This window comes from Schistocerca gregaria, chromosome 5 (genome assembly GCF_023897955.1).
Source record: "Schistocerca gregaria isolate iqSchGreg1 chromosome 5, iqSchGreg1.2, whole genome shotgun sequence".
NCBI lineage: Eukaryota > Metazoa > Arthropoda > Insecta > Orthoptera > Acrididae > Schistocerca > Schistocerca gregaria.
The window spans coordinates 631,438,835-631,465,298 of record NC_064924.1 but is presented as its reverse complement, the minus strand read 5'-3'; the positions used below and the strand labels follow the sequence as shown (position 1 = coordinate 631,465,298).

At 40.2% G+C, this 26,464-nt stretch overlaps 1 protein-coding gene across 3 annotated transcripts in view; it reads right to left on the bottom strand.

Annotated features, from left to right (window-relative positions):
- Positions 1–26,464, bottom strand: part of LOC126272207 (MAU2 chromatid cohesion factor homolog) — a 179,790-nt gene that overhangs the window by 99,720 nt on the left and 53,606 nt on the right. For all 3 annotated transcript variants that reach the window (XM_049974889.1, XM_049974890.1, XM_049974891.1), the window contains exons 4-5: positions 2,199–2,327; positions 2,020–2,128 (exon numbers count right to left, since the gene is read on the bottom strand). In XM_049974889.1, the coding sequence (XP_049830846.1) occupies positions 2,020–2,128; positions 2,199–2,327 (238 nt within the window). The remainder of the gene's footprint in view (positions 1–2,019; positions 2,129–2,198; positions 2,328–26,464) is intronic.

Below are 26,464 nucleotides of genomic sequence, written 5' to 3'. Positions count from 1 at the left end.
ACATCAACCTTCCAGTGAAAGGACATCTCACTGTTTAAAATCTATTTCCTAGGTATAAAACTGCAAGCATCTTCCTTGTGGGAAATGTTTCAGTGCCTACATTTCCTTACCCTATTCATGTTCCACTGCAGTACGCAAGCTATCTTAACAGTGATGGTTTTTCCTTACTCCATCTCTCTTACCTGCAGAGATATAGATGAACCACTTTGTTCACTGTGGCAAACAAACTTCCAAAAGTTCCACCACACTGTCAAGCTTTGAACCATAAGAGAAAAATAACATGACATGGTCTCTCAGCTTCAGGCACTTTTCAATGTTATACTATAATTTTTCACTGAATATTTTCCTCTGATTGGGGATGAACTATTTTCGCAGGACATATACGGTTTGCTTCACTTAAAGTTACCAACTAAACAGACAGAGCACTCCCTTTACTGGGCAAGGTATTTGCCACAGGAGTTATCATCACAGTCTTCTGTATATGAATACAGCAATCTCCTTTTTTCAGCAGCCAACAACTAGTTTTTGCTTGTTGCTTGATCCTTACATTAAGAAGTAGTGAAAACAATTACATTTAGAGTGTTTGAATGGATTTGGTATTATGACAGCACCATAAGCTGGATGAAGTTTGCTGTGAAGAATTCCGAAGTATTGATATGTTAAATATCAGATTGGATTGATTTGGTGGAAGAGACCACACAGCGAGTTCATCGGTCTCATTGGATTAGGGAAGGATGGCGGAGGAAGTCAGCTGTGCCCTTTCAAAGGAACCATCACGGCATTTGCCTGAAGCGATTTAGGGAAATCACGGGAAACCTAAATCAGGATGGCTGGACGCGGGATTGAACCGTCGTGCTCCCAAATGTGAGTCCACTGTGCTAACCCTTGCACCATCTTGCTCGGTCAAATATCAGAGGCTGGCATCTTATAAAGCTCATTATTTGCTGTTTTTGTTACATTTATGATATCAGCTGCCTCCACTTGTCACTTAAGATCATCAGCCTCGAAATGTGAAATACGTGGGATGAAAGTAGGCATCGAAGGTGGGTTAAACATACTCAACTGCACTCAGAAACCTTCTAATCTTCAAAGCCCATATTATCTCATCCTCCCCTCCCCCCTCCAAAACACACACACACACACACACACACACACACACACACACACACACACACACACACACACACACCAAGAATTGTGTCTTACACTGCTTTCAGAAATTGAAGTCCGGCAGGTACTGACCTTCAAATCGTATAAGTATAAAGGCACTGGGAGAAGACCACTCCAGAAGGTCTCCTTGTTAGTATTACTTATGTCCCTCATTAAAACTGCTTAATTTCAATTCAATCACTATTTTGTACTTCTTAGTCACTCTATCTGATTCCACAATAACTTCTTTAACAGCTTCTATGCACTAGTCTTTGCATATTTGATGTATCCATGTTTCAACACCACACAAGGCTATGCTCCATACGGAACATGTAACGAAGTGTTTCTTTAACAGCTCATCCAAGCATCTGTGGAAGATTTTGTTTTTGCTATGGAAAACAAACTACTTTTGGTACCACTGGCTCTACAGCTACAATTTCTCTCCTGCTGCACATTGCGACAAGTGTTTCTATTATTCTATTACCAATACCAGTTATATTTCTCATTCTCTCTTCAGTCTTCCCAACTCCCTTCTGTGCTTAACGTACCAACCGCAACGTGAGAATTACAGATGGAGTAAAAGCTCAGTTTTGCTGGATGAGTGGGGAAAAATATTCTTTGGTCTTGTTGGTGTGATTTCAAGAAACCACAGCAACCCTAAAAAAAATATGGACTGATGAGATATTCTAGTTAATGATATAGACATTGTACATAAATTGTCCATTATAACCACATGCAAGATCCACGTCCTCAATTGTAGCCATATTTCTTTTAGTAGGAACTAAGGTAAAAAAAAAGAAAAAAATTCACAGGCAGATCCACAAAATAAAGACATGCACATATGAAAGCATGTAAAACAAGGACAAGTACCTTCATCAGATGGCCAACTAGGTTGCATGATTGTCTGTATGCTCTGCTGCAATTGCTTTAAGCACGGTTTAACACTCTTCACTTGCCCAGCCATCAAGTAATGACAAACCTGAAAGCATAATGCAATCAGTAAAAGTTCTTACAAGCATTTGTTATTGCTAATATGAATTAAGTAATACCTGCAACACTAAAAAGAAGACTTTTAAGTACTCCTTTTGATGTTGACTCCCCTGCCACTGATCCACCAGATGACCAGCTTGATTGAGCAACGGATTTACCTCATTAAACTTCTTGTCAATCAACAGCAGCTATAAAATAAATATCACAAATTATTTGTGCAATTATCAGCTCTCCTCATTAAATAACAAAAATGCTGCTGACAATGCAAGTACACGTACTTACCATACACATCAAAATATACAGCAATATCAGAGCCAACAGTAACACACAGCCTACATTAAATATCCTGCTTTCAGTGCCACAGCTATTTTTGCAGGAACTACAGAGGTAAAATGGAGCACAATAGATCTCCAAAAAGAAAGGGAAGTTGCTAATGGAAGATTAAATCATTCATACTCTGTCATACTGACCATCTAAATGTGTAGAGGTATGAAATACACACATGCAAGTGTTGGGTGCCAATGTAAAACTGCATGGATATAAATGCTATGTAGTTTGATACATTTATCTGGCTTTCACACTAGCAGCTGTGTGATAACTTCCCTCTCCTTTTACAATGCATTAGATAAAATCTTAAGATCGAGCCAAATGACAAAAAACAAATGAAAATGTTTCATGCAGGAGCTCTATGGGAAGCAGCTATTCACAAAGGCCAACGAATTTCTTTAGGTAGGTAGAATTTAAAAAGTAAAAGCTGTTTAAATAATGTTGTAGGGCAAGCTAGAGCCATGTTTACTTTTTCAATGGAAGAGGATCTTAGTTCTAGAATTCTGAATGAAAATAAATACAGTGCTGTAAGTTTTCTTGCAGACAGCTTTTGTGAGAAAAAAGAATACAGGCGCTTAAGTTCATAAACAGAAATTTGGGAGGAGAGGCTCAGATTTGGGTGAGTGAAAAATCCAGATAAATTCAAAGTCTTTGCCACATTTGAATTTTGTTTCCTAAGTATTGGGATTAGGTTAAGCAGATACGACTGCAAAATCGCTTTCTAATTGGCCCAACGTATAACAAAATCATACAAGGATTCCTGCCAATAGGATTGAAAAGTTTGTGTACCTCTATGGACCATTATTTAATTGGATAGATAAAAAAAACTACTCACCAACCAGTGGCAGAACACACACTCACGAAATTGTAATTAGCAAGCTTTCGGAGCCAGTGGCTCCTTCTTCAGGCAGAAGGGTTGAAGGTGATGGAAGAAGGGTGAAGGAAAAGGACTGGAGAGATCTAGGAAAAGAGTAGATTTTGGGAAAGTCACCCAGAACTGTGGGTCAAGGGAGACTTACCATGCAGGATGAGAAGGAAAGACCATCTATGGACCATTAGGTGTGCTAGCTAGAACTTCTACATCAAAGAGGAGGTTATAGGAATTTCTACACCTGCAAACTAGTACACTGCCCAATGGATTCTGCAGAAATGCTTTTAGATTTTATTCATGAAATGAACCAAGCAATGTCACACAGACCAAAATTGAATAGGACTTAAAGCATTAAGCACAGAGGAAAACAAAGTAGAGACTGGAAAGAAAATAAAAATAGGCATGGAAAGGTAATGGAGAACAAAAGGAATGAGGGAATGGGGTGCATAGTGGGAGGAAAGCTTGACGGCTTGAGAGGGGAGGGGGTACAGGAATGATAAATAATGGCAGTGATCATACCAATTATGGAAATAAGCTGTAGGGGTGGGGTGGGGGCTTAGACATTTAGATAAATAAAATATGCACTTAAAAGTTTAAAAATGTGCAACAGTGCGGAGGGAAAAATGTAGCCTGAGGCAAGCTGGGGCACATCCCACAGTGAAAGTTATTGCCTTGACAGCCACCCCTGACACCACACATGGCAGTGCATTCTGGTATAAAATTCAGTTTTCCTAATGAAACATAAGACTTCAATAGCTGCAAACCCACTGACCGCAAGTATCTGTGGTAGTGCGGTAGACATGGTGGTTGCTATCCTAAGTCAGACTACAGGGCACACATTGCGAGGATATAGGTGATCGTGAGACGACTCCACTGCTCCACTGAACGGAGTTCTCGACACAACAAGAACTCTTAGATACATCTGCAATACGCATTTGGCACAGTCAATGGCATCTTTCTGCTGGGTACTCAGAGTTCAAGTTTTCCCCTGTGGTTGCTTCTTTAGATAATTTGTCAGCAAATCAATTTCCTGGAAAACCCACAGGGCTCTGTATCAAGATGAATGTTACAGTTGTTCTGGCACTGTGGAGGTCAACTAATAGGTCCTGGACGTTAGCAACCAAAAGGTTTTGGCTGTAGCACTGACATATGCCTTAAGCAGCTCACGGAGTCACGACAAACTGGGAAGTCCTTTGTGGTGAGAGTTCAAATGTACTGCAGAGCCTATGACATGGTGATCGTCTCTGTAGTGTATATTACTGATTGCATATGGCAGAGAACACTTTGTATGCTCCCTGCACTTGCCAAAGCAAAAAACTAATTGTCACTGACTTTCAATCCATCCGTATCTATCCATATCAATTTTGGGTAGTCATGATCTTACATTTGTGAGGCGCTGAACTGCATGGTTATCAGCGCCCATACAAATTCCCAACCTTTGCTCAGTCCAAACTCACCACTTTCATGGCTCTGGGCACTATGCGACTCAATTTCTGAGGTCATCAATCGCCACCACTTTCATGAATGAAGATGAAATGATCAGGACAACACAAACACCCAGTCATCTCGAGGCAGATGAAAATCCCTGACCCCAAATTTGGGTAGTTGTGGAGAATCAAATCAAACAGGTGACAGAGGCCACCATCACACATACACAACAAATCTTCTGGCACTTCTCAGTTCTTAGCAGTATCATCCAAATGGCACTCAAAAATCTGGATCATTTTCTTCTTTCTCACCATATCCATCTGAACATCGTACTTGTCTACCAATAGTGTGGGCAGTTGCCAAAGGGAGCACAGTGAATCATTGGTTATATTGTTTCTGTCTTGTACTGATAGACATAGAAATTCTTCTGTCAACAGGCAAACAACGCAATGCAGTGTGGACTCTCAGAGAGTTATGAACCAGCAGTTAAGTTCAGTTCAGAGCCAGCAGCAAGATCAGTACAGTGTTCTGATGACTTTCTTCCTATTTAGCAGTTGCCATTTATGGACTATTTGGACTTTCAAGAGTGTCTGCAACATTACTATCAGTTATAATGACAATATCACTGCCAAGAGACAGAAAAACTATTTAGATATCATTGTACTAGGTATAGGACACCAAGTGCCATGCATCAAAGTGTACCAAAGTTAAGTACTATAATATACTCTTAATAAATGTTATTTGATATTGTGTTGCCACAATGTAGTAACAGTGCTACCCTGTAAAGCACACATTTAATTAGCAAATGTGCCACTTCTAAGGAACTATAGCAGGGAAACACTTTTCTGTTACTGTGGATGTTTGGACTGAATTACTAGCAGCATTCTGTTACCACATTCACAACAATTGTGAAACAGTCGAGCAACATGGATGGGTAGGCATCTGACAGACTGTGATAGCACAGTTTGCCAACGGCTGTGAAACAGTTGAGCAACATGGATGCGTAGGCATCTGACAGACAGCGATAGCATAGTTTGCCAAGAGCTGCTGGAATCTGATCCTCAGTGATATGACATTAGCTTCCACCAGAGAGCTATCTACAGGTGTCATATAGAAGGCTCCAGTCGCCCAACACAAACCACTGTGGTGGACTGGGTCTAACAAAATCAGTAGTGATGGTGCTATCGAAACTATAGACAACATACCTGCTCTCCAGCCAGGATTAAATCAATGCTTTACAAAACTGCAGAAGAACTGTGCTGCTGATAAATCTGATGATATTAAGCTTCCTCATGCAACTTGCCTTGAGCTGACATACCTGTGGTAACCATGTTAATGAACTGCCAAAAGGGCTTAAAAATTTGAAAGTTTCAGTAACTTCAAGTAACTGGGGATGAATGCACAGTCCTGAATCGACAAAAATGCGTGACACGAGTTTTCAAGGGGGAAAATTTATCCCCAAAATTCAGAAACTAATTACTTACTTTTCATATGCTCCCCTGAAGTTGACACTCCATAGTGACAGAGCTGAGTTGTAATACAGGCAAACACCATCCACATAAATTGACAGTGGGACCGCAGGTCCCGCTGCAGTCACAATACCATTGACTACAATGGCTAAGAACACTGGATTCAGAACCAGTCCCTGATGGACCCAAGTTTCCTGCACATATTGGTCGCTGAGAGCTGATCCTGTCAAGACCCAGAATCATTGAATGGAAACGAAATTCTAGATAAAAATGGGGAAACAGACCCAGAAGCCACATTCGTGCAGTGCAGATAGGATGTGATTGCGCCAGGTGGCATCATACATCTTCTGTAGGGCAAAGACTACAGCGATCATGTTGGTAATGTGCAAAAGCATTGTACACTGCTGATTCCAGGTGAATCAGTTGGTCTGTGGTTGACCACAATGGCCGAAGGCCACTTTGGGATTGTGATATATATCTTCTGGTATCCAGGCACCACAACAGTCGCCAGTAGACTATTCTTTTGAATAATTTGCACAGCCAGTTCATTAGTTATATTGGTAGATAATTAGTCAGAAATTGAGAGCCTTTTCCTGGTTTCAGGATAGGAATAATAATTACCTCCTGCCACTGAGAGAGACACTCCCATTCCCATCAAACAATCATTTGATTATGGAAGGATTTGGAATTCTGCTCCAACAGGAGTTTCCGTGTCAGGAAATTAGGATGGCTGTTATTTGTAATGTTAGGCATATGTAAGCAAGTTACTGGCTACCTAGAATTGGTATGAGATGAACTGGTATGTACAGCTGAGCACTGACAGGCATTCCTAGAATTGGGAAAGCATTGCAGCCATGCTAAGCAGAGGCGACCACTGCTGGTGAGCCCAGGAACAAACACTTGATAGGAAGTGGGTAAATCCCAGTATGGGGAATTTGGATGACAATCAGACACATAATAGGACCAGCAATGACAGAGTGTCAGATAATCTGAAAAACTGCTTCTTGCAGCTCTGTGAAATTCAAGAACAAATCGCAGTTATATAAGAAACAAATATGAATACATCTGCAATCTCAAAAAATAAGGTGAATTCAATTAAACAATAATATTTCAGTATCTTTAAAACTACAGAAGTTAATATCTTAAGTAACTAAACATTTTCACATCAACAAATAATACTTCAGATGATAGCATTACATCTACATGACTACTCTGCAATTCACATTTAAGTGCTTGGCAGAGGGTTCATCAAACCACAATCATACTATCTCTCTACTATTCCACTCCCGAACAGCGAGCGGGAAAAATGAACACCTAAACCTTTCTGTTCGAGCTCTGATTTCTCTTATTTTATTTTGATGATCATTCCTGCCTATGTAGGTTGGGCTCAACAAAATATTTTCGCATTCGGAAGAGAAAGTTGGTGACTGAAATTTCGTAAAAAGGTCTCGCCGCAACGAAAAACATCTATGCTGTAATGACTTCCATCCCCAACTCGTGTATCATATCTGCCACACTCTCTCCCCTTTTACGTGATAATACAAAATGAGCTGCCCTTTTTTGCACCCTTTCGAGGTCCTCCGTCAATCCCACCTGGTAAGGATCCCACACCGCGCAGCAATATTCTAACAGAGGACGAACGAGTGTAGTGTAAGCTGTCTCTTTAGTGGACTTGTTGCATCTTCTAAGTGTCCTGCCAATGAAACGCAACCTTTGGCTCGCCTTCCCGACAATATTCTCTATGTGGTCCTTCCAACTGAAGTTGTTCGTAATTTTAACACCCAGGTACTTAGTTGAATTGACAGCCTTGAGAATTGTACTATTTATCGAGTAATCGAATTCCAATGGATTTCTTTTGGAACTCATGTGGATCATCTCACACTTTTCGTTATTTAGCATCAAATGCCACCTGACACACCATACAGCAATCTTTTCTAAATCGCTTTGCAACTGATACTGGTCTTCGGATGACCTTACTAGACGGTAAATTACAGCATCATCTGCGAACAATCTAAGAGAACAGCTCAGATTGTCACCCAGGTCATTTATATAGATCAGGAACAGCAGAGGTCCCAGGACGCTTCCCTGGGGAACACCTGATATCACTTCAGTTTTACTCGATGACTTGCCGTCTATTACTACGAACTGCAACCTTCCTGACAGGAAATCACGAATCCAGTCGCACAACTGAGACGATACCCCATAGCTCCGCAGCTTGATTAGAAGTCGCTTGTGAGGAACGGTGTCAAAAGCTTTCTGGAAATCTAGAAATACGGAATCAACTTGAGATCCCCTGTCGATAGCGGCCATTACTTCGTGCGAATAAAGAGTTAGCTGCGTTGCACAAGAGCGATGTTTTCTGAAGCCATGCTGATTACGTGTCAATAGATCGTTCCCTTTGAGGTGATTCATAATGTTTGAATACAGTATATGCTCCAAAACCCTACTGCAAACCGACGTCAATGATACAGGTCTGTAGTTAAATGGATTACTCCTACTATCCTTCTTGAACACTGGTGCGATCTGTGCAATTTTCCAATCTGTAGTTACAGATCTATCGGTGAGCGAGCGGTTGCATATGAGTGCTAAGTAGGGAGCTATAGTATCAGCGTAATCTGAAAGGAACCTAATCAGTATACAATCTGGACCTGAAGACTTGCCCGTATCAAGCGATTTGAATTGCTTCGCAACCCCTAAGGTATCTACTTCTAAGAAACTCATGCTAGCAGATGTTTGTGTTTCAAATTCTGGAATATTCCATTTGTCTTCCCTGGTGAAGGAATTTCGGAAAACTGCGTTCAATAACTCCGCTTTAGCGGCACAGTCGTCGATAACAGTACCATCGGCACTGCGCAGCGAAGGTATTGACTGCGTCTTGCCGCTTGTGTACTTTACATACGACCAGAATTTCTTCGGATTTTCTACCAAATTTCGAGACAATGTTTCGTTGTGGAACCTATTAAAGGCATCTTGCATCGAAGTACGTGCCAAATTTCGCGCGTCTGTAAATTTTAGCCCATCTTCGGGATTTCGCGTTCTTCTGAACTTCGCATTCTTTTTCCGTTGCCTCTGCAACAGCGTTCGGACATTTTTGTGTACCACGGGGGATCCATTCCATCTCTTACCAATTTATGAGGTATGAATATCTCAATTGCTGTTGCTACTATATCTTTGAATTTGAGCCACATCTCGTCTACATTCGCATAGTCAGTTCGGAAGGAATGGAAATTGTCTTTTAGGAAGGCTTCTAGTGACACTATCTGTTTTTTTTTTTTTTTTTTTTTTAAATAAATTATTTTGCGTTTGTTTCTGATGGATTTGGAAGAAATGGTATTGAGCCTAGCTACAACGACCTTGTGATCACTAATCCCTCTATCAGTCATGATGCTCTCTATCAGCTCTGGATTGTTTGTGGCTAAGAGGTCTAGTGTGTTTTCGCAACCATTTACAATTCGCGTGGTTTCGTGGACTAACTGCTCGAAATAATTTTCGGAGAAAGCATTTAGGACAATCTCGGAAGACGTTTTCTGCCTACCACCGGTTTTGAACAAGTATTTTTGCCAACATACCGAGGGTAGGTTGAAGTCCCCACCAACTATAACCGTATGAGTGGGGTATTTATTTGTTACGAGACTCAAACTGTTCCGCAACTGTATCATCGGAGTCTGGGGGTCGGTAGAAGGAGCCAATTATTAACTTAATTCGGCTGTTAAGTATAACTTCCACCCATACCAATTCGCATGGAGTATCTACTTCGACTTCACTACAAGATAAACCACAACAACATTACACTATAGGTATCATATCCCTGAAAGGTGTGTGTCTATATATATTTTATTTCCACATTTATTACATGTTTCACACCTTTTCATTATGCAAATGTTTGTCAGAACATCATATGCTCCACAACACAGCAAATGAATGCAGCATGAATACCTCATATCTTGTCATACTTGTGTATTTATTTAATGAATATGTAAGTATTTTTTCCAGATATTTATTTAACTACTTATTGTAATTGCTAATACAAAATCATGGTAATTTAAGAAATGGTGAAATGTGTATGTTCGCTGACACCACTACTGAAAACAGGGCCAAAAGATGCCGCTGTCAAGCAGACCTAAATGACTGTTTAAGCAATATTTAATAACTAACTGTTGTCATTTAATGTGAGCGCACTTGCACAAGACTGCTGGCTTATTTATTTACAGACTACTATTTATAATTATTGTGCTGTGTATGAGTGTGACCGAAAGTTTATAACATTCTTTATTTAAATATCATTGAAATATATTAGTTTAGTCCTGGAAGTGGTCAAGACGAGTCAAATATTGTCTGTAGAACTTAAGAATAGTGTATTTTTGGTGTGGGCGGCCTTCAGCCAATGGAGAAGTAGTCAGTGGCAGAACACTGCTGAACTGAAGTGGAGACAGACCTTTCGAAGGGTGCACTAAAGGAAGCAATTCTGGACACTTTTATGTTTGTGCTTGAAGAAGGCAGACCTACCTGTGGTAACAAGTGGTATTTGATCATGTAAGTGACTGATTCTGGGCTGGGCACTGAACGGCCTCTACAATACTGTAACTTTTTCAGGCTATATTACGGAATTGACAAGAGAGCAAATATGAGTTTCTACTTATCACCTCAAGTGTGTTCATTTGTAAATCATCATGTTGAACTCTGAACTGTTTTGCACTGGAGAATATTATGTGTATTGTGATCACAAAATGGACTTGGTTTTCACTTGTTTTCAATGACAATTTAGCTTGGCAATTCTGCTTTTGATAAGGTTATTGTCTATCTGTATTTTAAATAAGTAGGCCCACTTTCCATTTATTTGAGGAATACTTTCTTGAATAAAGATCATCCAACAATTCTCTGTTGTTTACATCAATTAATTACAGACATTAGAATAGAATCCTTTTATTTAATTATTCATGTATTTTTAATTTTACCTTTCTGTGTATTTTATTAATTCACAGTTCTACCCAATGCATAGAATGTCTGACTGCTGGATTACACTACAGATCATTATTTGCAGTGAATGAAAGACATGCCTGGCTCAACCTTTCGACCACATCGAGCTATTTCTTTTCAACAGAGCTGTCCATAGCCCAATTACCTAAAGTATGAGCAACATCAAGTAAATTCACAATTGGTTTGCTTGTATAGACTGCTGGTTAGAGAATTACTACTCAGCAGATGACCATTAAGTAATGTTGTATACTGTATGTGGACTCTTCAGTGAAGTGCTCCACGAAACATTCAGTAATGACTGAAGAATCAGTTCAGATGTTGACACTCAGCAAGGTGCCAGGAACTACTGTGTATGTTGAGTGGTAACAAATGCGGTGGAGTTCAGTCTATCATTCAGATGATGAAGTGCAGATTCTTATAGATGATACAAACTATTGACCCCTCACAAGATTGAGAAACAGGCACTGACAAGTGACTAGTGCCAGAAGTTGCAATTTGAGACTTTGTCAACACGCTAAGTGGGAATTTTGGCACAATGTCTTCAATGTTTCACAGTATATTGATTGAGTGGAGATGTTCGAACATATTCTTTGCATCTCAATAAAACAGGGGTCAAGCGCTTTATATTTTTGAATTTTCATATTCATCTTGAAAACTAACATGTTGGCAAATGAGGGGAATGATGTTCTGGGTAGTTTACATATGTCTCCACAAGCAGCCTCCTTAGTACAGTGGGAGGACACGTGTCCAAACAATCGACACCAAAAACATCTAATAGGAGGACGAAATTAGAGCTTGAATCACACCTTCTCTTGTGAACATTTCTAATGAAGGCTAGGAAAAAAGCTCCAGTGTCCACCTTAGTACCCTTAGGGCCTCTCCAGATGTGAAAACAAAATACACTCCATGTCGCTCTAGGTTCATTTGTTTGTAGCGATAGGTCCTGATGGAACATGACATCTTGAATCATGTTGAGTTTATTATGACGGTGAGTTTGTGATGACGAGATATGGTAACTGGTACATCCCAAGCTTGTCAAAGGCCTGAAATACTTATCAATGGGTAGTACTCAAAGTTTTGATTAACGAAAACTCATTTCTGATTTTATGAACTCCAGCAACTTCCTCCAAAATAGTGAAAGTGGCTTCACTATCAAAATATTCTCCATCAGTTCTGGAACACACCGAACTGGGTGGACTGTCTACCTCAATTTCTCTCCTGTCTGACTCTCGTCCCATGGGATGGACAAAGATGGAAACACCACAGGGCTGTAAACCTCTGCATTAAAATCTTGCTTTCTATCCACTGAGACGGCCATTTTGGCATGGCCACTAGCATGGGTGAGAGATCTGTTTTGTTGTGGATCAGCCACCCCGAACAGAGGTTCTCTCCCTGTAGATGCCAGCTCACCATAGTAAAGGCTACATGAAATAGTAGCCACTGCCTGGAGTCCCAGTGCTAAAGACTGAGCAGGCACCCACTCCTTGGCATATGTGGGGAGGTTACGCTCAGGCTTCATAGTGAGGGAACATGGCAAGCCCACAAGACAGATTGGTTACTGCACCGGATTTCAGGCGCAAACATAAATCCACTCTAATACTAGATGCCGAAGATCACAGCTTACGGTGGATATATTAAGCACACGAAAGGTGCTCTTCCCCAAATGGCCTGTACTTATGTGAAATTCAGAAAAGTGGAGGTAAAACGTCAAACGGGGACTAAGTAATTAAGCCAAAACGTTTACGGAAAGATTGTAATGAGTGTCTTAATAATGGCCGAGTTGACAACATAAATGCTTCACTAGGTATGAGACTCATTTTAGTCACTCCTTACGACAGGCAAGGAATAATTGCAGGTCTATTCTAGCTCCTGACAACACAGCAGTGGATGAAGAAACATACACTATGACTTTGGTTGCTCAACAGAGCAGCATTTCATGCCTCAGTACCATGCATGAAGACAAACGTGATTAAATAACGTTAGTGTGTTTTGCAGTTTATATTTAAGATTTTAACTGCACCCACACAATCACGATGATTGTAATATTCTTGCTAGATCAGTTTAATAACTGGTAGTTAAAGAACTGAAATGCTCAATAGGTGAAAGTTAGAAGTAAATGTAGCAGACACATCCGGCTGGCTGATTGCTTAAAATAAATAATACAGATAAGGCCCAGCCACTCTGCACCATACTTACACCACAATCTTAACAAATAGAGCTATGATATAAAATGAAGCTGGTAATTTCAGCAAATCAGTGAAGAAGGAAATAGAATTGTTTGAAGTGCACATTTATAATATTAGTTGCTTCCTTTATACTTGGACTTGTGGTTCTTGGAATGGACTCTTCATACAAATATAAAAGTTATGTTAGATGTAAGGACGAGGTAACTGATGCACTTTTTTGGTGCTGCACATTTTAGCAATTTTGACTGAGATAAACTTACACTGCAGTGTTCTTCTTCGGCATCCAAGTGTAGAGGTGTGCACAGAATCAGCTAAATGAAAAATCCATGCAATATCCATGTTTATTTACACATAAACGCCAACTTAGGAAGCCTTGTGAGAGAGAGTATGTACAAGATCGTGTGCCGATTAAAGTTCTAGATTCGCATATTTTACTGTTTGCATCATTTCTGCATGCGGTTCATGGTGTGAGTTCCTGTAGTCATGTCCTAGTTCATGACCCACGGGCAACGTATGAGTGGCCAAGTAAGTGGTCCCGACAGTCAGGATACCAGTTACTTTGGAATAAGGCAGAGCATCTCGGACATATTCTGAGTCATGGTCACCTTTGTGCTCATACGGCAAAGACTACCAAATCCACTGGTTAGTCCCTCAACCTTTAGGGGTAACACCCAATGGGACCCAGGGCAAGTAAGGCTAGCAACCTGCTTCCCTGGTGCTTTAAATATGATGCTGGCAACAATCAGAGCAAAATGCCTCGGACCTTTGGAGGCGACGGAGTCCCACCTCTAACTGACAAACCAGGGACTCCTAAGATACGACTTGGCAAACAAATGGTAATGAGATGGGGAGCTATTAATATCAATGGGGGCTACTCTGGGAAGAAGGTAGAGCTGGCAGAGGCTGCAAGTAAGATGGGGCTGGATGTTTTAGCTGTTAGTGACATTCGGGTAAGGGGTGAGAAAGTGGGAGAATACAAGGTCTACCTGTCAAAGCAGGAATAGCACAATGGGGTGTAGGGCTTTACATCAGGAAAGAAATGGAACCCAGCGTAGTTGCAGTAAGGTATGCAAACAAATGACTGATGTAACGCCAGGATTGGAAATCGAACAGAAGGATATATATTTGGAGAGGATATGGAGGCCAACAGGAACTGGAAACAACTCTTGGTTTTCTGTGCCAGTATGGGCTTAGTAATCACAAACTCCTTTTTTAAACATAAGAACATTCAGCGGTATACTTGGGAAGGCAGGGGAAGCAGATCTGTCATTGACTATATAATAACAGATCAGGAATTCAGGAAGGCTGTGAGGGACACACGTGTATTCAGGGGATTCTTTGATGACACTGATCATTATTTAATCTGCAGTGAAATTGGGATTGTGAGGCAAAAGTGCAGGTGGTCAGGTCCATATGTAGGAGGATAAGAGTGGAGAAACTTCAGGATAAGGAAATCAGGCACAAGTACATAACAGCGATCTCAGAAAGGTACCAGGTAGTTGAATGTAGTCAATTACAGTCATTGGAAAAGGAATGGATAAGGTACAGGGACACAGTACTAGAAATGGCTAAAGAATGTCTTGGAACAGTAGTGTGTAAAAGCAGGAAGAAGCAAACAGCTTGGTGGAATGACACAGTCAAGGCAGCCTGTAAAAGGAAAAAGAAGGCGGTATCAAAAATGGCTACATACTAGAGCTCAGGTAGACAGAGAAAGTTATGTTGAAGAAAGAAACAAAGCCAAACAGATAATTGCAGCATCCAAGAAGAAATCTTGGGAAGACTTTGGAAACAGGTTGGAGACTTTGGGTCAAGCTGGTGGAAAACCATTCTGGAGTGTAATTAGCAGTCTACGAAAGGGAGGTAAGAAGGAAATGACAAGTATTTTGGACATGTCAGGAAAACTGCTGGTGAATCCTGTGGATGCCTTGGGCAGATGGAGGGAATATTTTGAAGACTTGCTCAATGTAGGTGAAAATACGATCAGTAATGTTTCAGATTTCAAGGTAGAATGGGATAGGAATGATGACGGAAATAGGATCACATTTGAGGAAGTGGAGAAAATGGTCAATAAATTGCAGTGCAATAAAGCAGCTGGGGTGGATGAAATTAAGTCGGAACTCATCAAATACAGTGGAATGTCACGTCTTAAATGGCTACACAGGATAATTGAAATGGTCTGGGAGTCGGGACAGGTTCCATAAGACTGGACAAAAGCAGTAATCACACCAATCTTTAAACATGGAAACAGAAAAGATTGTAACAACTTTAATCAGTGTTGTGGGTAAAATCTTCTCAGGTATTGTTGAAAGGAAAGTGCGAGTATAAGTTGAGGGACAACTGGATGAAAATCAGTGTGGGTTTAGGGCTCTTAGAGGCTGTCAGGACCAGATCTTTAGCTTACAGCAAATAATGGAGAAGTGTTATGAGTGGAACAGGGAATTGTACCTATGCTTTATAGATCTAGAAAAGGCATATGACCGGGTTCCTAGGAGGAAGTTATTGTCTGTTCTACGAGATTATGGAATAGGAGGCAAACTTTTGCAAGCAATTAAAGGTCTTTACATGGATAGTCAGGCAGCAGTTAGAGTTGACGGTAAATTGGGTTCATGGTTCAGAGTAGTTTCAGGGGTAAGACAAGGCTGCAACCTGCCGCCACTGTTGTTCATATTATTTATGGATCATATGTTGAAAACAATAGACTGGCTGGGTGAGATTAAAATATGTGAACACAAAATAAGCAGTCTTGCACATGCGGATGACTTATTTGTGGTGGCAGATTCAATTGAAAGTTTGCAAAGTAATATTTCAGAGCTAGATCAGAAATGTAAGGAGTATGTTATGAAGATTAGCATCTCCAAAACGAAAGTAATGTCAGTGGGAAAGAAATATAAACGGATTGAGTGCCAAATAGGAGGAACAAAGTTAGAACAGGTGGGCGGTTTCAAGTACTTAGGATGCATATTCTCACAGGATGGCAACATAGTAAAAGAACTGGAAGCGAGGTGTAGCAAAGCTAATGCAGTGAGCGCTCAGCTACGATCTACTCTCTTCTGCAAGAAGGAAGTCAGTACCAATACTAAGTTATCTGTGCACCGTCCAATCTTTCGACCAATTTTGTTGTAAGGGAGCGAAATCTGGGTGGATTCAGGTTACCTTATCAACAAGGTTGAGGTTACGTATATGAAAGTAGCTAGGATTATTGCAGGTACTAGTAGATGGAAACAATGGCAGGAGGGCGTCCACAAAGAGGAAATCAAAGAAAAACTGGGAATGAACTCTATAGATGTAGCAGTCAGGGCGAACAGGCTTAGATGGTGGGGTCATGTTGCACGCATGGGAGAAGCAAGGTTACCCAAGAGACTCATGGGTTCAGCAGTAGAGGGTAGGAGGAGTCGGGGCAGACCAAGGAGAAGGTACCTGGATTCAGTTAAGAATGATTTGGAAGTAATAGGTTTAACATCAGAAAAGGCACCAATGTTAGCACTGAATAGGGGGATCGTGGAGGAATTTTTTAAGGGGGCTATGCTCCAGACTGAATGCTGAAAGGCATAATCAGTCTTAAATGATGATTATGATATTATTATTATTATGATGATGATGATGATGATTTCTGCAAAATCTTTCATTGATTGTATCAATGCCCATTTGTACTGTTGTCCTATACTGTGAAATTTTGACTATGTGCAAATGCCGCAATAATCTAGTATTGTTATCATCAATTGTAGGCTTACACTAAATTGTGCTCTTTTGAAATTTTTTAGAACAGTAGGTCTATCCTCATTCAAAGCTATCATTCTCACTGACTCCTCTCAAACAAATGGCAGCTGTTGTGAATCGGTGTGTTGGAAGAGCTCCTGAGAGTCATGTACCTGTGACACCTGTAACAGTGGTACCTCAAGTATTTTCCTCTCCTGTGGATTGTCTCCTCTGCAAAAAGTAAAGACTCTGTCATTATCTGTCCACTTGGCTGAAAGTCATGTGTTAATGGTAGAACTAGGCATCCTGTAAAGGTTGGATGGGGACCAGGAAGGACTAAGGGTGTTGTATCGATCCTTCTAAACAACATGTTTGAGGTGCTGTCTTTCACTGACATTGAAACTATGCCAGTGGGGCTCACTTTAACAGTTTTGTCTGATGTCAAGAGGTGGCAAATGCAAAAGGGTAGTGGTCTATTAATCAATGGCAGTCCAAAAATATGGTGAATGATGGTATCCCTTAGAAAGTGAAAGTAAGGGACAGGAAACGACACCAGATGCACTCAACATGTCGAAGAGGCTATTCTGGCAGCCACTAATGGAACAGGGTGCAACCAACTGTAGATTGTGGTGCACACTGGAACAAATGATGCCTGTCGTCTGGGCTCTGAGGTCAGTCTTGTGTCATTCCAGCAACAGGCAGAGAAAGTTGAGAAGACCAGCCTTGTGTGTGGAGTTTCAGCAAAGCTCACAATTTGCAGCATTGTCCTCAGAACTGATCGTGGTCCTTTGGTTCTGAGTTAAGTGGAAGGACTGAACCGAGACTTGGTAGGTTCTGTGACAAGCTAGGCTGAAACTTCCTGGACTTGTGCCATAGGGTTGAGAACTGTAAGGTGCCCCCAAAATAGGTCAGGTGTGCACTACATCCGAGGCTGCTACTCAGATAGCTAACTGTGTGTAGGGTTTTAGATTAGGCGAATCTCCATTCAATCCAGATAAGGATTATTGTGTGAAAGCAAGAAGCATCAGCGTAAAATCAAAAGAAATGCCTGCCACAGGTGAGAGTATTGAAATCCTAATGGTAAACTGTGGAAGCATTTGTAATAAAGTGCGAGAGTTTGAAGCTCTCATGAAAAGCAATGAAGCAAACATAATAATAGGTACAGAAGGCTGGTTGAAACCTGAAATTGGTAACAGTAAGATTTTAAGGGAAATTTAAGCGAGTATCGAAAGGATAGGAAAATGGGAAATGGAGGTGATGTATTTGTCACAGTAGACAAGAAACTCAAATCCATCAAGATATAAATTGAAGTTGCATGTGAGATTGTTTGGACAAGACTCAGAGATGTGCATAAAATGAAAACTGGATCCTTCCATCGCTCACCAAACTCATCTTCTGATGTAACCGAAAAATTCAGAGAAAACCTCAGTTCACTTGTACATAATTTCTCCAATCATACAATAATCATTGGTGGAGACTTCAATCATCCAAAAATTAATGGGGAAAATTAGTTTTGTTAGTGGAGGACATGATAAGACATCATGTGAAACTTTAATAAATACCTTCTCTGAAAACTTCCTAGAATAGACAGTTAAGAACCCCACTCATGATGGAAATATATTTGATCTAACTGCAACAAATAAACATGATGTCTTTGTATCAGTGAACATGGTGCAACAATGATTACCAAAGTACAATGGACAGCTACAACAAGCAGAAAGATTTATATGTTCAGTAAAGAAGGTAAAAAATCAATAGTGTCATATTTCAATAAGGAACATGAAACTTTCAGCATAGGGAAGGAGCATGTAGAGGAATTATGGCTCAAGTCTGAAAGAATATATGACCAAGCACTGGACAGATATGTACAATATTAATAGTACAGTCACACTTTTTGCAGATGGTGCAGTTATCTCTAATGAAGTACTATCTGAAAGAAGCTGCATAAATATTGTCACCTCTTGATAAGATTTCAAATTGGTGCAGAGATTGCTAACTTGTAAAATTGTGGACTTCACTAAAAGAAATAAATAAATAAACACACTGTATCCTTTGACAATAATATATCAATGACTCACTGTTGGAATCAGCCAACTCATTCAAATACCTTAGTGTAACTCTTTGTAGGTATATAAAATGGAATGATCACATAGGTTCAGTCATGGGTAAAGCAGGTGGTAAACTTAGGTTTATTGGTAGAATACAGGGGATGTGCAGTCAGTCTACAAAGGAGACTGCTTACAAATCACTAATACAGCCAGTTCTAGAATATTACTCAAGTATGAGGGCTTGTACCAGATAGTACTAACAGTGGATATTGTATGTATACCGAGAAGGGCAGCATGAATAGTCACAGGTTTGTTTGATCCATGGGAGAGTGTCACAGAGATACTGAAGGAACTAAAAGGAAGACTCTTTTAGATACACAAACTATCCCGAGAAAGTCTAAAGTTTCAAGAATCTGCTTCAAATGATGATTCTAAGAATATACCACAATCCCATAGGTAACACTCCCATAGGTATAATGAGAATAAGTTTAGAATAATTACTGCAAGCACAGAGGCATTCAAACAATGATTTTTCTACATGCGTGAATGAAACGGGACGAAACCCTAATAACTGGTACAATGGGATGTAGCCGCTGCCAAGCAGCTAACAGTGGTTTGCAGAGTATTGACGTAGAAGTAAATGCAGATTTGGATTTTGATGCCAGTCTGAAGAGAGTTAGGTGTAAGAGAACATTGGCTGGAGTAGAGATGACAACAATAAAATAATATGTTGGAAATATTTATTTTTGCAAATAATATATTTATACCTCAATACTACACTGTCAATATGGTGACAATATATTGATATATTTATCAGATATACTAAGGTTTCATAATTTCATTTTCAAAGTAGTTTTACCGGGTACTGTCAGAGAACAGAAAATCCAGTATGTAATGTAACAATATTATGAAAAGGAAAGTTGCTGCTCACCATATAGGGGAGATGCAGAGTCGCAGTTAGGCACAACAAAAAGACTGTGACAAATAAAGTTTTAGCCAGTAAGGCCATTGTCAAAAATAGGCACCCCCCCCCCCCCAACACACACACACACACACACACACACACACACACACACACACACGAACGGACACATGTGCAAATGCAACTCACACATATGACTGCAGTCTCTTGCAACTGAAGGCACGCACAGAGTTGCCAGGGACTGCAGTCGTGTGTGTGTGTGTGTGTGTGTGGGGGGGGGGGGGGGGGGGGGGGGGGTTTGTAGGGGTGGGTGGGTGCGGGTGCGCATGCATGCACATGCAGATGTGTATCTGTCATCTATTTTTGATGAAGGTCTTACTGGCCGAAAGCTTATTTGTGACAGTCTTATTGTTGTGCCAACCTGTGACACAGCAGCTCCGCTTTACTGGATATTCAATGCATGTAATCATTGATCTCACATATTCTGTTCAATGACTGTACGAAATTGAAGGTATGTTTGGTATGATATTTACTAAAGAAAATTATAGATAATGTTAAACTCATAAAACACTCAAATGCCAATGATTGATTGTAACGAGACCAAAAAGTGAAAGGAATTTGTGATCACAAAACTATGAAAACCAGAACAGGGTAAGAGGATGCTTGATGATAGAATGTTTTCCATTTTTTTTCAAACATTGCCTGGTTTGTAGGATCAATTCTCTGCCTATACTAATTGCCACTGAGCTGGAAAGTGTTAAAGAAATGAAGACCCAACAATTTGTTTCCTCCAATCAACAAAAACGTGACAGACGAAGAGTATAAATGGGCAAAGTAACAGATCACTCAGAAATATATTCACATCACATCACTTGCAATGAACACAACTGACCACAATTACAATAAGCCATCATTGAACTGAGATACTAAGAAGTGCTATAAAAGTGTATATGTTACTGAATTCCAAATGCTGTTTTTAGAAGAATTATTTTCTCTCTAACAAACTGATTTTTCACCACATTATCTTCCAAAAAATAATATTTTTATTAATCTAAAACCTCCTATCATGAATGCCATTACATGCAGACACAGAGAGAGCTTTTAAATCTCAAAACAATGAGTTACAAAATTTTGAAATCACCAATAGTAAAAACCCGAGTATAGTCATGCACTGGATTTTGACTAATATATCTTGAAACCTGAAGTCATTAAGTCATTTTTTGGTTTCCGTGCAGCTCTGAAGTTGAACAATGTAATGGTTTCCTGTGAACATAAATCTTGCAGGAGCTTGCTGGAACACGGTGGATGTATTTATGTCGTACCACTGACAAGTACACATTACTTGTCTAACTAACTGTCATCACTTTGTCTCTAATACAATAACATCACATTCTTCTTCACGTTGAGCTGTTAAATTCGATGTCAAACTCAGGATTGCTCTAGCTATCCTTTTTTGAAGGCATTGCCTAAACAGCAATTCCAGAGACTCAAAGTGTGCATTTTGTTGTCCAGTATACAAAGCTGCACAGGTTAATGACAACACAACAGCCAGGTTACAAATGTAGGACCAGATAATCTCTCGTGTTCACACACTTAACTATCGATGCTAAAACGGGTATAAGAGATGTTTAATTTTTTCGCAGGTGTGGTCTTAAGTTGACCAAATATACTCGGGATTTTAAGTTTGTCAAAGTAACAAAAACCAAATAGGTTAAGGTTTCATGTTTTTGGGTTAATGCAGGAGGGATTGAAGTGGATGGCTGGTTCATTGCTCCTTTCATCCTAGGACTATCAGACCAACAAAATGGTTCTATAAGGAATGTGATGGGCAACAAAAATCGAGTGTTAATATGTTCACATGGGATCAAACAAAAGTAAAACAAGAGAAAAACAAAATTAGATATAAAAGAAGAGTAAAGTCTCATACATCTACATTTATACTCTGCAAGCCACCCAATGGTATGTGGTGGAGGCCACTTTACGTGCCACTGTCATTACCTCCCTTTCCTGTTCCGGTAGTGTATGGTTCGCGGGAAGAACGACTGCCGGAAAGCCTCCTTGCACGCTCGAATCTCTCTAATTTTACATTCGTGATCTCCTCGGGAGGTGTAAGTAGGGGGAAGCAATATATTCGATACCTCATCCAGAAACACACTCTCTCGAAACCTGGACAGCAAGCTACTCCGCGACGCAGAGTGCCTATCTTGCAGAGTCTGCCACTTGAGTTTGCTAAACATCTTCGTAATGCTATCATGCTTACCAAATAACCCTGTGACGAAATGCACTACTCTTCTTTGGATCTTCTCTATCTCCTCCGACAATCCGACCTGGTATGGATCCCACACTGATGAGCAATACTCAAGTAAAGGTCGAACGAGTGTTTTGTAAGCCAGCTCCTTGGTTGATGGATTACATTTTCTAAGGACTCTCCCTATGAATCTCAACCTGGTACCCCGCCTTACCAACAATTAATTTTACATGATCATTCCACTTCAAATCATTCCACATGTGCACTCCCAGATATTTTACAGAAGTAACTGCTACCAGTGTTTGTTCCACTATCATATAATCATACAATTAAGGATCCTTCTTTCTATGTATTCACAATATATTACATTTGTCTATGTTAAGGGTCAGTTGCCACTCCCTACACCAAGTGCCTATCTGCTGCAGATCTTCCTGCATTTCACTGCAATTTTCTAATGCTGCAACTTCTCTGTATACTACAGCATCATCCACGAAAAGCCGCATGGAATTTCCGACACTATCTACTAGGTCATTTATATATACTGTGAAAAGCAATGGTCCCATAACACTCCCCTGTGGCATGCCAGAGGTTACTTTAACGTCTGTAGACGTCTCTCCATTGATAACAACGTGCTGTGTTCTGTTTGCTAAAAACGCTTCAATCCAGCCACACAGCTGGTCTGATATTCGGTAGGCTCTTACTTTGTTTATCAGGCGACAGTGCGCAACTGTATCGAACGCCTTCCAGAAGTCAAGGAAAATGGCACCTACCTGTGATCCTGTAACTAATATTTTCTGGGTCTCATGAACAAATAAAGCAAGTTGGGCCTCACATGATCGCTGTTTCCGGAATCCATGTTGATTCCTACAGAGTAGATTCTGGGTTTCCAGATACGACATGATACGCGAGCAAAAAACATGTTCTAAAATTCTACAACAGATCGACGTCAGAGATATGGGTCTATAGTTTTGCGCATCTGCTCGACGACCCTTCTCGAAGACTGGGACTACCTGTGCTCTTTTCCAATCACTTCGAACCTTTCATTCCTCTAGAGACTTGCGGTCCACAGCTGTTACAAGCGGGGCAAGTTCTTTCGCGTACTCTGTGTAGAATCGAATTGGTATCCCATCAGGTCCAGTGGACTTTCCTCTGTTGAGTGATTTCAATTGCTTCTCTATTCCTTGGACACTTATTTCGATGTCAGCCATTTTTTCGTTTCTGTGAGGATTTAGAGAAGGAACTGCATTGCAGTCTTCCTCTGTGAAACAGCTCTGAAAAAAGGTGTTTAGTATTTCAGCTTTACGCATGTCATCCTCTGTTTCAATGTCATCATCATCAGCATCCCGGAGTGTCTGGATATGCTGTATCGAACCACTTACTGATTTAACGTAAGACCAGAACTTCCTAGGATTTCCTGTCAAGTCGGTACATAGAATTTTACTTTCGAATTCACTGAACACTTCAGGCATAGTGTGGTAAATTGTAGAAGGCAGTGAGGTTACACCCTTTGATTGAGGTAATAAGGAGTATGGAATACAGAAGTGTAAATGAATGTAAAATTCAGGATGATAGGTCAATCAAGCAGCCAGGGGCTCTCCAGGGCTGTGGTGAGAGGCAACCAGTCATTTCTGCTGAAGACCAGCAAGATTATATTGCCAGTTTTTAGTAAGATTACATAAACCATGTGTGTCAGATAAAATGCAAACCTAGGTTCACTGCTCAGGCATCATGACTTAAAATTGTGGGTAATGAGTCCGCTAACTTCAGAGTTTCTTTTCTACATGTAAATCTACATCTATAGCCTGTAAACCAATGTGATTTGTATGCCAGAGGGTACATCCCATTGTATCAGTTATTAAGGTTACTTCCCAGCTTATTCACATAGGATGAAGAATTACTGCTCAAATGACTCTGAACATGCTATAATTAATCTAGTTCTGTCCTCATGATCTCCATGTGAGCTATGTAGGGGGGTTCTAGTATATTCCTAGAATCATCATTTAAAGTCAATTTTTGAAACTTCATTAACAGGCTTTCTTTGGACAGTGTGCATCTATCTTCATGAGTCTGTTGGTTTTGTTTCTTTGGTACCTCTGTGGCACTTTCCCACAGATCAAACAATCCTGAGACCATTCATAGTGCCCTTCTCTGTATACATTCCACATTCCCCATTATTCATATTAGAGTTCATGCCACACGTACTTCAGCAATATTCTAAGATGAGTTGTAAGGCAGATTTGCAAGCAATCTCCTATGTAGACTGATTGCATTTCCCCAGTATTCTACCAATAATGTGAAGTCTACCACCACCTGTTATACCCACAACTGAGTCTATCTAATCATTCCATTTCATATCCCTACAAAGTGTTACACCCAAATATTTGTACGATTTGACTGATACCAAGTGTGACTCACTGATATTTTAGTTGTACGATATTACATTTTTTTCCATTCTGTGAAGTGCACAAGTTTACATTTATGAACATTTAAAGAAAGTTGCCCATCTTTGGAGCACTATGAAACCTTATTAAGCTGCAAAAGTCTGAGATTACTGTTAATATAGTCTGCAAGGTCATTAATATAAAATATGAACATCAAGAATCCCAACACACTTCCATGGAGCACAACCAAAGTTACTTCTACATCTGACAATGACCATCCATCCAAGATAACATGCAGCACCGTCACTACCAAAAATGCCCAATCCAGTCACAAATTTTGCTCGATACCCCATATCATGGAAATTCTGACAAAGAGCATAGATGTTGTATTAAGTCAAACACTTTACAGAATCCAAAAAATACTGTATCTACCCAACTGTCTTGATCCAAAGCTTTCAGTATATCATGTGGCGTGAGTTGGGTATCGTATGATCAATATTTTCAAAATTCATAGCGATTGGCTTGGAGCAGGCCATTTTTTTTTAGATACCTCATTACGTTTGAGCTCAGAAAATGTTCTAAGATTCTACACTAAATCAATGTCAACAGGATATTGGATGGTAGTTTTGTGGATCACTTCCACTGATCTTCTTGTCTAAGAGTGTGACCTGTGCTTTTTTCCAACTACTGGACATGGTTTTTTGTTCAAGATAAAAGTGCGAGACACTATTAAAAAGTGCGCCACTGACAAAGAAGCATCTCAATTGCAATTACATTAAACAGCTTTTTTAAGTGCATATTCATAGCTGGTTCTAGTATGGCTGATGAAGAATTCTCAAAGTACTTGAACTGTAGTTTATTAGTGGTACAATATTTATCAAGACATCCAAGCAGTTTTAGAATCTTATGGCAAATAGCTTGATGGGGGCAGCTGTGGCATATTACTCCCTATCCATGATGGCAGGAGGCCATGGGATAGATCTGTCCACAAGGCAAGTCCCATAATTTTTCATTTTGGCATCCGGGATTCTGACATGGCTGGGGGGTCCAGAGGAACACAACCAAACTTCACATATTTTTGAATGATTAAATCTACAAGAAGTGGCTTCACTTATACTGGGAAATTATCTGTGCGTCTCATTCAAAAATCAAAAGTCTGACCTTACAGTGATAAACCGGGTCGAAAAGATGAACCACCACCAAAGGGGCTGCCAATCCACAAGCAGCTTTCCACAGTCCAAGCGCAGTAAGATGAGAGCCCTATAAAGTCACAAAAGGATGCAATGATCGACACCCCCCCCCCCCCCCCCCCAAGGACATATTGCTGATGCAGTGTAGAGTTTTAAGTTTTGGCTGGAACATTGTTTCATCTGGCATATATGAAGTAGCAATGTTAGTTTACAATGGGAACTAGTCCTAAATAAAATGTTTCTATTACCTTACATAACTCAAATAAAGATACGGCTGTGAATGGATAGTTTGGTCATGGCAGAAATGATTAGGCATTGTTTGGAGGTAGTGTATTGGATGCCATAGGTGAGAGACAAAAATCAGGCTAACTTATAGCTCTCCTTAGTGTTACGTAGTATCCACATTTGAAGTCCTGAAATAGATATAAAAGTCATCAAAGTATAGATAAACTCAGATTACAGATCCTATAGCCTCTATTAGTCTGTTAATTGGTATTGGGAAATGTGTTACATTCAGAACAGGGCCATATGGAACACCATATGTCAGTGTGTGAAGAAGACAGGTTCTCCAGAAACATAAGT